Genomic DNA, 15,993 nt, shown 5'->3' with positions numbered 1-15,993 from the left:
GGTAATAAACCTGTGGCTCCTGCATCTGGTCTTTCTTTCCTCCCACTTTATTTTCTACCATAAATCCAATCAGCTATTCCCGTCGTGTCTGTTGCTATGATACAACACACAATGGCTGCAAAAAGATAATGAACACCTCACATTGGAGCATATTATTACCAAATTATCCTCATATACAATATCTGCATCCCTCCCTTATTGCTTTATCCTCACACGTCATCGTATTAGCGCGTCTTTGATTTCATCGCCCCCTCGGAATCCTTGATTGTTCCCAGTGACGATCTACGTTTCTCTTTTCTGACTGTGTAGAGAAAGAGCTGGAGGTCTACCAGAGCATTGCAGACCTCACAGTGAAGGCCAAGGATCAAGCCGTGTTCAAGTGCGAGGTGTCGGACGAGAAAGTCAGGGGGACCTGGTTCAAGAATGGTGTGGAAGTCAAGCCTGACGCCAGAGTCAATATCACACACATTGGCAGGTGAGAGCACTTGTGAGCGTGCATTAAATATAGTATGTTGTTTGTGTTCCGTGACACGCACAGGGTGAAGTAAAGATTTTAAAACTTTTTTTTAGAATCCACAAACTGACCATTGATGATGTGAAACCAGAGGATGAGGCCGACTACACTTTCGTGCCAGATGGCCACGCTTTCAACCTCTCTGCCAAACTTAACTTCTTGGGTAACTTGTCCTTTTTTATACCTCAAGGGCCAGTGTGTAAGAATTAGTGATAACGAGTGGCGAGACTCTTCCATTCTCCTCTCTTCTCAAGCGTGTCAGGAAACTACGACAGTCTTTCACAGACCAGAAAGGATGTCGTTCTTTGTCTACGGTCTAAGCTTCTTGTTCAAAAATGTCCATTCAGACTGGTGTAGCAAAGGCTTTGTCTAAAGCAGTTGTCTCGGACACACTGCGCGACAATATTTTGTGGCCCCCAACAAAAAAAAATCACCAACACTGCAGCGTTAAGGGTAGTAGATTCCTAATTATTACACACTGGGCCTTGAAAAGCACAAACATTTACAGAATCACAAGCTAACACCTACATTTTTTCTCTTGTTCCCAGAGGTGAAGATTGATTACGTGCCACGCCAAGGTATCCCATCACAAATGTAGTATTTTGTCATGTGCAGATGCAGGAGGCGGTTTCCTCATTTCACCATTTCTGTCACCATCTCAGATCCTCCCAAGATCCACCTGGACTGCATGGGTCGCACCGCCGATTCGACCATCGTGGTGGTGGCTGGTAACAAACTGCGTCTGGATGTCCCGATCACCGGAGATCCGGCTCCCACTGTGATCTGGACCAAAGGGGAGAAGGTACATGGTCTCAAATCTTACCAATGTCTAAATGTAAAATTAAGAGGACAATATATTACAAGCTGATTTTATCAACTAACTGCTGTTGGCCATAAAATAACTAAAGTGCCATGGGTAGTCCTTTCATCTCCACTAACACATAATGGCTGATACATTTTTAACTTTTTCCATGAAGCTGAATAAAACTCCATTGCTTCCATTCCACCTGGCTTTGCTGATCATTGAGTTGAGGAGAATGGTTGAGGTTTTCCAAAACCTCTCACTTCTCTTCGGCTTTCACCGCTTTGCTCTGCTCAAACGTAGGCTAGTTCTCTAAAACCTGACGGAGTGGAGAACAGAGAGAAGACGACCTCTTGGACCGTGAAGGATGGGAAAGTAAGTGTGCATGTCTCACAGGAGAACAATAACATTCAGGCTTTTGCTGGCATTGCAATTGTGTGTTATAACACTGAAATGGTAGGTTTGTCTTATGGATGTACAAAAGTAGACCGCTTTTTACTTGTTGTGTTCCTACTTGAAAAATAACGTAAGTAAGAACTGTTTTACAACAACTTGACTGAAGGTTTTGAGTTATTGCAACAACGGGCTGCAAAGGTCACGACATATGAATGGTTAAAAAGCAGTTTCTCCAGCGGCTTCTATTGTACATCGATGATATTACTTGATGTGCTTCTGTTTTTAAAAACAAGAAATAAGGTTGCATCTGTGACATCCCTGAGCCTTGTAAATGAGGTAAGAGCATGTTCTGAATCCTCCGTCAGACTCAGATCAGAGGAAACTGGGCAGTAAGTAAGAGATTTTTAAACGCCTGTAGAAATAAATAAATACACAAATACATAAATACGATTATTCATCGATTATTAAATGAATCGTCAAATATTTTGATGATCGATTTGAAGCTTTTTTCATTATTATAACAAGATTTCTGATTGTTTTAGCTTCTTGTCTAATTATGAGTTCCTAAGTGGACCTTAAGTTTTTCCACGATATGATTAAGGTTTCTTTTGGTGTCATGTAGTGATTGTAGATACCGTCACCTCAGGCCTCGAGCCAGCAGGTTCGCACAGCATCAAAACATAGAACAAGTGGAATGAGTCAGAATCAGCAGTGATGAGAACATGGATACAGCTGGAGCCTGCTGTGCCATTTTTATCTCCTATTCTCTGTCAACTCCACCTCATCTGTGATTTGATTTAAATGTGGGGAAACAATGAGAAGCCCACAGGTTAAGAAGCAGATCTACAGTAAGTGAGTTAAGTCTGTCTGTCAGTCTTTTTTTCCTTTAGTCTTCCTGGAAGCTCAAACTGAAGACCCCCCACAAAGTACAACTGAGCAGGTTAAACCCCCTAAATCCCTCATGTGGTGCTGTGTCCTGGTCAACTACAACAATATACAACCCAACGGTGAAATGGGGAATAGTCCTATAAGCACTTAAGCTGCAATAAAGAGAACTGAAATTCGCATTCTCACTTTCCTGTAACTGCCTTTTTTTCTTTGAAGCTACTTGGAAAAATGTAACCTCTGGGGAAGAGGACGGTCTCAGTGTAAATATTCTGTCTCTTTGATCCGTCAGATGCCCGGTCCTGCTTCTGCATGGTGGAATCTGGAGTTGTGTGGCATGATATTCGTGTACCTCATTTGGGGTCATATCGACGAACAGTGACAGGACAGTTACCAACACATCATACACACTCATAATCCAGTAACTCCTTCTGTCTCTGTGTAGGTGATCACAGAAGGAGACGGGAGGGTCCACGTTGAAACCACCAAGGGCCACTGTATCTTCACCATCGAGGGGACGGAGAGGCAGGATGAGGGAGGCTACTCTGTCGTGGTACGAAACCCTGCTGGCGAGGACACGGCAGACATCCACGTGAAAGTTGTTGGTAAGACGGTATCCATGCCGAGATTGGTCAGGTTTAACTTTATATCGTCAGGAAGTTAAACATCTTACATTTAACTTTCCAGATGTTCCAGATCCTCCCCAAGCTCCCAGAATCCTCAGTGTGGCAGAGGACTCGTGTGTTGTCCAATGGGATCCTCCTCTGTTTGACGGTGGACAGCCAATCATTGGTAAAGACGAGGGCTGTGATTAGAGTGACCAGCTGTCCCGCTTTACGTTGTACTGTACAGCAATCTTTGTCCTGCCTCATGCAAATTGAGCGTTTGTCCCGTTTTATTGTTCGACCCTGCCTAATTGAAAATAAAAACACAGATAGTAGGGCTGGACGATTAAAGCGGACCTAGAGTAGTCCTGTTGCACATATAGTTATGGAGGTCTACTTACATACATTAACTTGTTTTTATGGTCCAAAACCTCCTAGTTGCTGTAAACGAGCCAATAGAAATCCTCTTTTCTGACGGTGTTTCCCAGCTGTGATATTTGAGAATCAACTCTCACATCCGGAAGACAGAGTCTCGTGATTGGCCAGTACCCAGAAGTGACATATTCAGCAAACCCGCTCTCAGAAGCGCAGCTCCCCCCTCTGGAACGGTGGATGCACTGCTAATCATTATCAAAACATTGTTTTAACAATGTTTAAAAATAGCTTCTTCACGACTCCCCGCCGCAGTCCCTTTTATGACTTTGACCCGGAGACAGACCCAGAGTCAGAAGACACTGTCGCTCGTGAAACACCTCCACAATGGATGTTATTCGTCTTCTACGGTTCAATGTACGCAACCGGATGTGCCCGGAGAAGGGTGATCTGCTGTTCCGGAGAACCGGTGTTTACGTAACCGGACCAGGTTTTTTCAGAGATTTCGCTGAGCCCGAGATTACATCAAAACACAGCGTTCTCAGCAGTGGCTGAACTGTTTGTTTGGAACCTTCAGGGCCTCTTTAACAAGGTGACGACGCAGATACACACTAAAAAACAGCGTTAATTGGGACTTCCGGTCTAGGTCCGCTTTTATAGAATTTTAGTTATGATTTCGATTTTGGCTTCTCACGATCATAAAAACTTTATAATCGAAGAAAAACAATTAATGCGCCGCACGGAGTGGCATGTATGTAAATTCCTATGCTAGAAAAACACCTTGAATGCAACCGTGTTACGTGCAGCTGCAGCAAGTGTGTGACGTGTGGAGATCAATAATATGAGGAGAGAGCGATTGAAAACATGGCAGAAAGTCAGCCTTTGATTGAGAAGATTATATCAGTTACCTGGAAACATTTTGGCTTCAATTTGACGGACGTCGAGCAAAAGGAAATTGTTTGTAAAGCTTCTTGCGCTGTCGTGTCTGCTCCTCAAGGCAACACGACCAACTTATTCAATCACTTAAAGTTTAGCCATAAAGTGGTCTATGACCAGGCGATAAAGTTCGTCAGTCAGCGCCACCGCAACAAAGTCCTCTATTAAGGACACTCTTTACAATGCCGTCCCATATCCCACCACGTCCTGCAGACATCCGGCGATAACAGAGGCTGTGACATTTATGGTAGTGAAGGACATGTAAGTGTCAGTACCGTAAGCAACCCAGGATTCAAGACACTTGTTAAGACTTTGTACAAGCGTTACGTGTTTCCGTCACGTAAACATTTCAGCAGAGTTGCAGTCCTGCACACAATATTTTGGGTGTAGATTATGCTTTGATTCTTGGAAAATAATGTTGCTTTTTTAATTAACTGCTACATTTAATTGCCTGTGCTAATAATAAAATGGAATATATTCAGGCCAAGTAGAAAATGAAGTTGTTTGCATCTGTTCACTTAACTAGAACAGTATGAAAACAAATTAAAATGCTGGGCCAAATCATTAGAGCTGCCCAAAAAACATGACACAGCACAAACTTCTTCAAACGAAGAAGCATCAAATGAAACTGGAAACATTTCTCCAAAATCCAAAATACTGTACATCACCAAGCTTGAACAAATATTAAGTTTTCTTTCCCCTACGTCTAATAAAAACACAATGACTCATGTGTTTTGACCTCTCTTGTTTTGTCAAGCATCTTCTTGACCTTAACAAACTGCGACGAGCTGAATGTTGATTATCCGTTTCCATGTCAACTCTTTCTAGGCTACGTGCTGGAAAGGAAGAAGACAAGGAGCTACAGGTGGATGAGGCTGAACTTTGACCCGTACCCAGACACCACCTATGAGGCCAAGAGGATGATTGAAGGCATTCCATATGAGATGAGAGTCTATGCCGTCAACAGCATCGGCATGTCCCGCAACAGTCCCGCCTCACAGTCCTTTGTGCCAATGGGTGAGTCCTTTTACCGGCTCTCGTTCACGTGTGTGCGTGTGGTCAAAATATTTCCAGTTTCCCGTTGAAACTGTTGCACAATTGCTGGCTGGTCTCTGTGAGCAGTGTCAGACCTGGCATGTTTATGTCTGACGCGTTTGGGTCTAAAATTTCTCATGGGTCACACGGGGGCCCGTTGACTTGAGGTCATGACACGACAGGGTGAAGTTTGTTGTAACACAAGATGTTTGTGGATTGTTTTTAAAGTCACAAATGTGTCGGGTTGCACATAAATAACATGAACCAGAGGACACTCGGTAGACAGACAAACCAGTTCTATACAGTACTACCGATCCTATACCACCTATACAATTTGTTTGTGTTTTCCATTAAAAATCACAACTTTATTCCTCAAGAGCTGCAAAATTAATAGAAAATATAGTCAAGACATTGACAAGATTAGAAATAGTAATCATTTTGCCCTTCAAACTTTGCTTTGGTCAAAGAACCAGCAAAACTGTTTTCAGCTGTGCTAACATCATTGCACAAGGGTTTTCTAATCATCCAATAGTCTTCTAACACGATTAGCAAACACAATGTACCTTTAGAACACTTGAAATGGGCCTCTATACACCTATGTACATTTTCCATTAAAAAACAGACGTTTGCAGCAAGAATAGTCGTTTACCACATTAACAATGTATAGAGTGTATTTCTGATTCATTTAATGTTATATTCATTGAAAAAGAGAGTTTTTTCCTTCAAAGATAAGGACATTTCTAAGTGACCCCAGACTTTTGAACCGTAGTGTAACTGCTTTGACAATCTTACGTTTACTACGACTGGGTTTAACAATCCCTCACAAATAAATTAGCACTGGGGTTGGAGAGGTCTTCATTAGTGCGGCTAATCCTCCATTGTGTACCCGAGCTTCAGCTAAGACACACTCATGTTTGATGGTGACTCAGGCTGCATTTACACTGAACGTCTTGATGCCAAATCCTGATACAGTACAGTATGTTGCATATGTGATTTTTTTTTGCGGACCTGCTTTCATCGTCTTTCAAAAGTGGCCCATGTCTGATATCTGCATTTACATTCCAGTTAACTCCTGTTGGACACAACCCACAGGGTGGGTGTGCTTTGATCCTTTGAATTCTGCATGGCCGAGAAAGTGTCCCACCTACTGGGTTACTTTTGTCTTCATTCCATGCATTCCTTGCTGTTGTCAAACATTACTCTACACCAGGGGTCACCAACGTTGTGCACGCAAGCACCTGGTAGCCCGCAGCCAGCCAATACGGTGCCCGCTTAACTTCACTCGCATTTATCCATATGATCACTCAGTAAAATATCATTGATATTGTTTATAAAAACTGATAATCGTTAGGAGTAAGCACTGGAATTAATGTGTAAGCAATTGAATGACCCGACTGAGACGTGAGCAATAATCCAGATTATTCATGCGTCAATTATTTTCTCCATAATTAAGTACTCGTACTCAACAAAAATGTTGATCTGTTGAAGTTGAAAGATCAGAAAAAATATTTTTTAAAAATCCAACCGATTAATCAATTGTCAGAATAATTGATGAATAATTTAGTAACCTAATCTATACTTTCTCAAATAGAAAAAAAAGCATAAGTGGTGAGAAAGGAAATAAATAAATGATAAAATCATATTCACTGAGGTGACACCTAAATGATTGAAGGTCCTTCAAACTTAAATGTAGAAAAGTTTAGTTTAGTTTGAAGTATGAATAAACTAAATATATAGGATGCTATCAAACATCCACCATTTTCTTTTTCAGTGTACATTATATTAGAGCTGAAAAGATTAATTGGTGAATCGATTACTAAATTAATAGCCAACTATTTTGATAATCGATTTGAAGCTTTTTTCATGATTAAAACAAGATTTCTGATTGTTTCAGCTTCTTAAATGTGAATATTTTCTTAGTCTTTGCTCCACATAACAAAGAAATCATTAAAACTGAATCATTTTGGTTGTGGACAAAACAAGACATTTGAGAACATCGTCATTTCCAGGTTTGACAAACACTGATCAAAATAACATTTTCTGATATTTTATGGACCAACCGATTCATCGATAAATAATCAACAGATTAATCGATTACAAAAATAATCGTTAGTTGCAGCTCTACATTATATAAGAAACTAATAAAACAAAAATGTTCTATATATAGTTTAGTGAGATGGTGGTGTAATAGTATCTGACATGGCAGTGGATCTCAGTCCATCACAACCACTTTTACAACCATCTGATCCTCACATTGTTGATTTAAGGAACATCATTGCATCCAGATGGCCACTTGTTTGCAAAACAACAGATTAGAGGAAGCTATCCATGGCATCCCTCTCTAAAAATAATGACTTGGGAAGTGCTAGGATCTGCTGGGATCAACTGCTTAACACGGCAGAGTTCAAGCTTCTATCGGGAGCTGCTGCTGCTGCTGCCAAAAGAATTTTACGACGACAAAAAAGACAAGGACAAGAGAGCGCGAGTGAGAGAGAATTACAGTGAAGGTTAGAGGAAGGCATTTGGCAGCAGACGTGGACTCGGACAACCCGCCAGCTTGAATCAGCAGCAAAGAAGGAAGAATGACAAAGCCTAAGCTTCCGAAGACGGCTCAGAAGAAACCAGTGGAACCAGCAGAAGAAAGACCAGCTGCTCCAGAGGAGACGCCAACAGAGGAGAAAGCTGCAGAGCTTCCTGAGACAGAGCCACCAGCTCCAGCTGAGCAAGAGATGCCAGCGGCAGAAGTTTCTGAAGTTTGTGAAAATGCAGTGGAGGAAGAGAAACCATTGCCAGAGTCTGCTCCTGCTGCTGAACCAGAGCCAGAACCAGAGCCTGAACCACAACAATTCCACAGTGGGTATTATATTGAGGTGTTGTGTAGGCGTTAAACATAGAATTGGTTGAATATATAATGTTTTGCCTCAGATTCGTGAAATGTTCAACATAACGAATTGTAAAACCTTTAATTATCTGACATTTTGCAGAAATAATTATTGATATCAAATGATGGCATCAATGTTGACATTTAATAGGCTGCATTTCTCTTTAATTTCCAATGGTTTGTTTGTCTGAAAGCTTTAAAACATGGTTTGCCAATTATGATGATGTTGCAAGTGTCCCGTAATGATTTCATGCCATTTGCTTTTAAAAACACAGACGTATATAGATGTATATGTATAGATGTATATAATTCATGTGAAGCATTGATTTTCCACAAAACACATGGAAAATTACCTCTCGACCTCGACCTCTTTCACAATCATATTACGCTCCACTATACTCATCTTGTCCTTGTCCCAAGGACAGGAATGAAACCCTGACATTATCAACGAGGCCAGAATGAAATCTAAGCACTGTCTGTCCTCGCGCTGTCAAAGAGCCACTGCTACATAAAGAAAAACTAAATATTTGGTGGTCTAAATATTACCTGTGCCATTGCTTGCCCTTCAGGAGAACAGGCCAGTGGAAATTGGATCAGTACTGACTGGAATATCGTTCAGATACATTTTAGATCAAGTGAGATTTTATTTAATTGTCATTCATTTGACGGGTCAGTGGTTCATTCTTCAACATCCATTCCTTCATTATCTATACTGCTTATCTTCTGAGGGTCGTAAGGGAGCTGGTGCCAGTGTCTTGGGTGGGTTTAACCTGTTCATAAATGCATTTTTGCATTTAATAAAACCTGAATTGAGACCCCAGAACATCTGAAATATTGTGTTGTATATACTTTTTTAAATCTTAATGAAGGTGGAAAAGTTTATGTATTGATAAAATGTAAATGGAAGGAAACGAATAAAGGATATAAAAAAAGGATGAAGCAAATAAAGGATGATGTTTAGAGATCTCATAACTGAAGCACCTCTCCAGTGCACTGAGGAGGAAACCACAAAGTGCAAGAGGAAGCAAATATTGAATATAGGTGGACAAAGTAACAAAGAGTACACACATTGTTAATGTACAACTGCAGTGTTTTTCTAAATAAAACCTTCTTTTTTTAGCATTTCAAATTGTTAATACACTACTTTAACATGAAGAAAACTGTAATTAACTTCCATATAGTGGAAATATGGGCAAAAGCTCTAACTCACAGGACTTTAACAGGATTGTCTGGCCCTCTTATGGTTACAATAAGCAAAAACAATTCCAGACGGACATTATGAGGCTTAGGTGTTAAAAGAGTTAAACACATTTGTTTATTTTGATTCTGACTGGTGCATGATGGGATTGTGTGATGCTACCAGAGCTCTATAGAAACAGATATAAATATGTGTGTTTTGTTTTACAAACATTGTTTTTTGAAAAGTCAATTTGTGATCAATTTTAATCGAAATCAGGCTCCACGCTGCTCAGACCTAAACCTTTTCAACTCATTTTGCCCAGTTTATCTCTAAACATAAACCAGAGACACACTGAACTGTGATTATGTGTTATTTCATCGTGATGCTGGCTACAGTTTATCTTTAATCACCGTTTGTGCTTCTTTTGAGGGAAAACATTTATCCATTCCTTAATTGTTCAAAGACGAGGCTGCACTCATGGTGCAAAAATGTATAAAGCCACTTGCTGCAGATCAAGGCCACAGCTTTTCCCTCAAATAAGGGATTATTATTATTATCTATGACCAATTCTCAGTGACGTGCGGTGAGCTCTAGGGTAGGCAGGCAGTCACAGACCAAGACGTACACACACTAAATTAGTATTTCATATGTTGCAGACAGTGCACCACGCAATCTGAGAATATCAAGATTGTAGTACTGTATTATAACAGAAACTTAAACTGTGTGTGTGCGCGCGTGCAAAAGAGGGAGTGCACTTGCTTATTTCATTTGGAGATGAAGTCCATACGCCGTTCCTTCACAAAGTTGTCAATGACAGAGTTATAAAAGTCTCCTGACTTCAGTTTACAGAGTCTACAGAGTTTACAGTTGCTCTGTCCGTTTTCTTATACCACTCCTTTTGAAAAGTATGTATCATTTCCTCTGATAAAAGCTGCCGTTTTTCATCAAATGCAGCCTAAAGAAATGTTTAAGCCTCTCTTGTAGAGCCATCATTACATCTCCCGCTAAATTGCTGGACATAAAACAGCGAGAGGGTAGTGCTGGGTGGTACAACCAGAAATATATATCACAGTATTTTTCAAAATTCTAACGGTTTCACGGTATATGACGATATTTTTTTTTTCATACATAATCAGGTGTTCTGAGCATTTTCTACTGGTTGAGAACAGAATTACTGCAGTAGATTAACTTAGAATGGTCTATTTTACTGTCATGAATACTGTAGAATAACTCCACACTAGTACAGGTTCGCATGATATTCGCATATTCCCTCTAAAAAACACAGATAATAAAAAAGAAAATATAATATTGCAAATATATTTGCAACATTTCCTGATGTTAATCATATTTTCCTAGAAACCACTGTGCTTCCCTGATGATGCGTCAGTTGGCTTTTCATTCGAGTCACTCATTTCGCAGATCAAATAAAATAATATTGCCCTTTTTTGATGGTTGTTCCTAAATTTGCTTTATGTATGACATTGTATTGGTTGGTGTTAGCAGAACTGAAGTCATAGATGTTTCAAAGATGATTTTTGTGAATTCTTGATTCCATCCATCCATCCTTTTACTGACAACATAGCTAATTCTCCTGGCCTTTGCCTCCATTTCCAGCCCCGACAAGTCAGCCGCTTGGACTGTGTGTGGACGACATCAACGACACTTCCATTTCGCTGAAGTGGCGGCGGCCTGAGCGAATTGGCTCCTGTGAGCTCCAGGGATATGGGATTGAATACTGCAAGGAGGGAAGTAAGTGCTGGAGCCAGCCTGTGCTTTGCTTTTGATAAGATACGTTTCATATCATGCACAGTATCAACGTGTAACACATTATCAGTCGTGTTATGTTTCCCCAGAAACAAAACCTAAAGGTCAGACAAATCAAAACATTCGATAGCTGCAGCCTTAGTAAGCTACATTTAATCAGCTAACATCCATGTTAACCTAGCAACCGGATGCTTTGGGCTCAGATGCTGAATCATTGAGGACGTGCTGTTGTGGTAGGCCAGTTGTAGTTTACAGTGGTTACACTGCACCTTGTTGGCTCCTTGTTTAAGCTTGAAATGGTCCCACACTTTGGACATTTTCTGCCTTTTACGGGCTGTTCACTCTCCGTCATCGCACCAGCTGAAATCCGTGTGCTTTGGTAAAACCGGTCCGTGTGGAACAATGATCCAGAGTTGGTCGAATCACTCGAGTAATCGTTGCAGCCCTAGTTCCAGTTTTCTCTGACTTTTACAATAAATGATCAACATCTAATCAAACTAAAACCAAAACAGAAGGACCAGATGAACTTTGTGTGTGTTGTGGTCACAGCGGATGAATGGGTACCGGCCATTCAGGGTCTGACTGAAAGGACATCACTGGTTGTCAGGGGCCTCAACACCGGGGACAAGCTACAGTTCCGTGTGCGAGCCTACAACATGGCGGGACCCAGTCCTCCCTCCACTCTGGATCAAGCCGTCACCATCAGGGAGATCATGCGTGAGTAGATCTGGACAAATGCCTTTTGACGACATCTGGTTACAGTTGTTGTTTTGGGGCTGTATCCATTTATTTATTATAAATCAAAATCAATCTTTCCAGCCTAAGACATTGGAATTTGATTCTTTTTTTTCCCCTCAGAACGTCCAAAGATTTTCATCCCCAGAAATCTCCGCCAGACTCTCATCAAGAAAGTTGGCGACACTGTCAACATCATGATTCCATTCCAGGTGCTATATCAGGGTTCCTAAGTCCTGGTGACCCACCCCCCTGCATGTTTTACAAGTTTCTTTGCTTGAAAACACTGATTCAAATAAATGGCCGTTATCAGGCTTTTGCAGCTTTTGCTGATGAGCTTCTTTTGTCTTCTCTGGTCATTCAGGGAAAGCCAAGGCCACAGGTTACGTGGAGCAAAGATGGCGAGCCTCTAAACCCTTCATTCGCTAGCGTGAGAAACAGCGACGTGGATACAATACTCTTCATTCGGAGGACGGACAGACAACACTCTGGGAAGTATGATCTCAAGGTCCAGATTGAGAACGTGGAGGACACAGCGTGTGTCAACCTGCAGATTGTTGGTAAGCAGGACTGAATAAAAAAAGAATGTAGCTGGATTCACGTCAATGACCTCATAGCATAACATAAGTCATGCCTCTTGTGCAGATCTGCCAGGGCCTCCTCTGGATCTGAAGATCATGGATATCTGGGGCTTCAATGTGGCACTCGAGTGGAAGCCACCAAAGGACGACGGTAACTGTGAAATCACTGGTTACACCGTTCAGAAAGCTGACAAGAAAACCATGGTGAGACTTTATCCACGTTATGAAAGTGGCTTATCTTTGTTCAAACAACAGCTCCAGTATTTGAATTTTGCCGCTGACTTTGTTCATCCATGCTTGCGTCACTGGTGCATGCTTTTGTCACCTTCTTGTCCAACCAGCATGCAGCTTTTTGTCCAAGACTCCTCGCTCTTTTATAAAGTGGAGTGTTGTCATGTGCCCTTTCACTTTCCACAGCTGCAAATATGTGTCAAATTCACTACCAGACCAAACCCCCTGCAATACTGCCCACTCTCCCTCCTGCTCTAACTCACTCAGGTCTCAGCCCACTTCTTGCTATTGTTTCAAAATCAGGCATTGGGCAACATTAGCCTTAGAAAATGGGGTTTAAGGAAAGCGGAATTCAAATTTCACAGAAACAATGTAATTGGCCTCGTTCCTTGTCACAATTATGATCCAGTGTGAGACATATTGACACAAAGAGGTCTGAATACAGTGATGGTTTTTGTGGCCTAAAGCTGGTCTCAAGTCAGGTCTAGGTTCCAGGGAACCAAGTGGAAAATAACCTGTGACATCCAGCGGTGAGGTCCCCACAGAGGAAGCTAATGGTCACTGTGTCATTGTAGCTCTGAGTTTCTTGTTACTTGAAACAGATCCATTGCAGGTCTTTCGTTTTCCTTCTGACAGCCACCATCTGAACCTCCCCTCTCTGTTAACACAAGTGCGTGAGTCTGTCCATGTGGGAGGATGAATGCTGCATGGACACACAGGGATATTTTCACCACCCCGGTGACACTGTAATCAGCCAATGCTGAGCACACACTCTGTTATGTAGGGAGTGATACATTATGGGCTTGTTGGCAAGAGTTCCGGCTGTCAGCATCCTCCACCATGAGCTGCCAGGAACGAAGTCAAACAGGAATGTCCTAATCTTATCCTTTGTAGCCTTGACCTGGTCTGGATCGTCTGTGCGGTGACGCGCGGGCCCTTGTTCTTCAGCCCAGCTCGGCTGACGGTTCATGTTTCACTGTAGGCATTTTTAGATCAAATTAATTTCATTTGCATCTCTTTATAGCAAGCTTAGGGTTGTTTGTTATCATGTTACCAGTGACAATGCACTGTGTACCTGTTAAGATGTTAACAATAACAGTGCCGAGCGCACATGTACTTTAAAGTCCACACATTCAATTTCATTAGCGTGCATAGACGATAAATAAAATATAAATAGTTGCACAAGTCTGTCTGCTTCAGGTGGATTATGGAGGTATTTTTTAAATTAAATGGACACAGGATGTCACTTGTCATATTTTAATGAGCAAATTAAGATTGTGTTTCTATTTATTGCATCAAATTGCTTAACACGCCTTGTCCATAATTTCATCCATGAGCAATGTCTATCATCCCACACTGGGAAGATAGTCAGCAAATCACACAGCGTAGCAAATTTAGCAGAAATAGCAGAAATTTAGAGTTACTAATTAATCTAACTTGCATGTGTTTGGACTCTAGGGGGCGTTGGAGTACCTGGGGTAAATTACTGACTGTCTGACAAGGACACAACTTTACACAAGAGGTACATTTGGGAAAGTTCTCTGAAACTGTTGAGTGAATACTCTTCTTGTTTGCATTACATAAGAACGGAAAACTATGGTGTTTTTAAGGTGTTTCTTTAGGGCGGGAACTTTCTGAGCTGAATAAGACCAACAAAAGATGGAAATATACATTGTATCCCCAAAACTATTAAGCCAATGAAGAACCTCAGAGTTCCCTCAGGTCCATGAAATAGTTTCTGCACCAGAGTTCCTATAAAGCCTCTTTTATACTGAATTTAGATTGCTTGACATTAACCCTAACCCTAACCCAATAGATACATTTGACCCACCACGGGATAATGTTATGTTAATGCTAACAGCTATGCTAACAGTTCACCCACGTCTTACATTCCCTCAGATGCCAACTGGTGCCATTTGCCCCAGGAGTAAAAGCCAAATAAATATTCCCACTGATAAAAAAAAAAGCCTGTTTAATGCCTTTAAGTGTACAACTCAATTAACATAAATTATTTTCTGATTCATATGAAGGAGTGGTTCACAGTCTGCGATCAGTACAGGCGAACCAACTGCATTGCCTCAGACCTCATCATGGGAAATGAGTACGTCTTCCGGGTCTTTTCCATGAACCTGGTGGGTCTCAGCCCTGAGGCCTGCAACACCAAGGACAGTGCTTACATCCAGAAAACAGGTGAGCTCTGACTGCAACCTATTTCTGTGCACAGAATATTTCAGTGCAACTGCTGAATGGAAAATGTAAGTGCTCATGTTCTGCATCTCCTCAGGAATGGCGTACAAGCCGCCATCCTATAAGGACCATAACTTTGCAGAGGCTCCCAAGTTCACACATCCTTTAGTGGGCCGTTCTGTCATAGCAGGATACAACGCCACCCTCAGCTGCTCAGTCAGAGGCATACCAAAGGTCAGTGTGTTCATTACACAAAAACTTATTGAGTGTCGTTGTTATATTAGGGATATCTCAATCTAAAGCCAGCATGTACCAAGGGCCCCATTAATTAGGGTTATATTCGGGCTGACAATGTGGGTTCCAAGTGGGTTTGCCCTAAGTACTAAGTGGGCATGGGCTTGAAGAAGGCAAAGTTGTGTGGGGTCACCGTAGAAACCACTGACAAACCCACTTGGGGCCAATATTGTCAGCCCGAACATATCCCTTATGGGACCCACATACTGGATATCAGCAATTTAACTCAGTCACAGATCTGTGATCTTTTTCACATGCCCCAGCAGCTACTTTAGTGAGCAGGTACCTGATATGCTGTGATATTTTGTCCTCCCTTTTAGCCCAAAGTGACCTGGTACAAAAACAAGATGGACATCACGAATGAAGCCAAGTTCCGAATGCTCAGCAAGCACGGCGTCCTGACACTGGAGATCCGTAAGCCCTGTCCATTCGACGGGGGAGTGTATATGTGCAAAGCAGTCAATGACAGCGGAGAAGACACAGTGGAGTGCAAACTGGAGGTCCGCTGTAAGTGTCCTTCTCTAACCTACTTTGTCCATCAAAATAAATGTCATATTCGTCCACAACAAACAGGTTCAGTGTGTAAGAATTAGCA

At 41.6% G+C, this 15,993-nt stretch overlaps 1 protein-coding gene across 1 annotated transcript in view; it reads left to right on the top strand.

The window, feature by feature from the left end:
* mybpc3 (myosin binding protein C3) overlaps positions 1–15,993 on the top strand; it is a 44,397-nt gene that overhangs the window by 27,260 nt on the left and 1,144 nt on the right. The window contains exons 16-30 of the mRNA XM_083890855.1: positions 310–475; positions 571–677; positions 1,063–1,092; positions 1,177–1,316; positions 3,043–3,202; positions 3,285–3,389; positions 5,339–5,527; positions 11,221–11,355; positions 11,920–12,087; positions 12,229–12,317; positions 12,470–12,665; positions 12,751–12,890; positions 14,948–15,107; positions 15,202–15,338; positions 15,719–15,905. Coding sequence (XP_083746981.1) covers positions 310–475; positions 571–677; positions 1,063–1,092; positions 1,177–1,316; positions 3,043–3,202; positions 3,285–3,389; positions 5,339–5,527; positions 11,221–11,355; positions 11,920–12,087; positions 12,229–12,317; positions 12,470–12,665; positions 12,751–12,890; positions 14,948–15,107; positions 15,202–15,338; positions 15,719–15,905 — 2,109 coding nt within the window. The remainder of the gene's footprint in view (positions 1–309; positions 476–570; positions 678–1,062; positions 1,093–1,176; positions 1,317–3,042; positions 3,203–3,284; positions 3,390–5,338; positions 5,528–11,220; positions 11,356–11,919; positions 12,088–12,228; positions 12,318–12,469; positions 12,666–12,750; positions 12,891–14,947; positions 15,108–15,201; positions 15,339–15,718; positions 15,906–15,993) is intronic.

Source organism: Microchirus variegatus, assembly GCF_963457635.1.
Source record: "Microchirus variegatus genome assembly, chromosome: 6".
Classification (NCBI taxonomy): domain Eukaryota; kingdom Metazoa; phylum Chordata; class Actinopteri; order Pleuronectiformes; family Soleidae; genus Microchirus; species Microchirus variegatus.
Note: the sequence above shows the minus strand (reverse complement) of the source record. Positions and strands in the feature narration are given on the sequence as shown.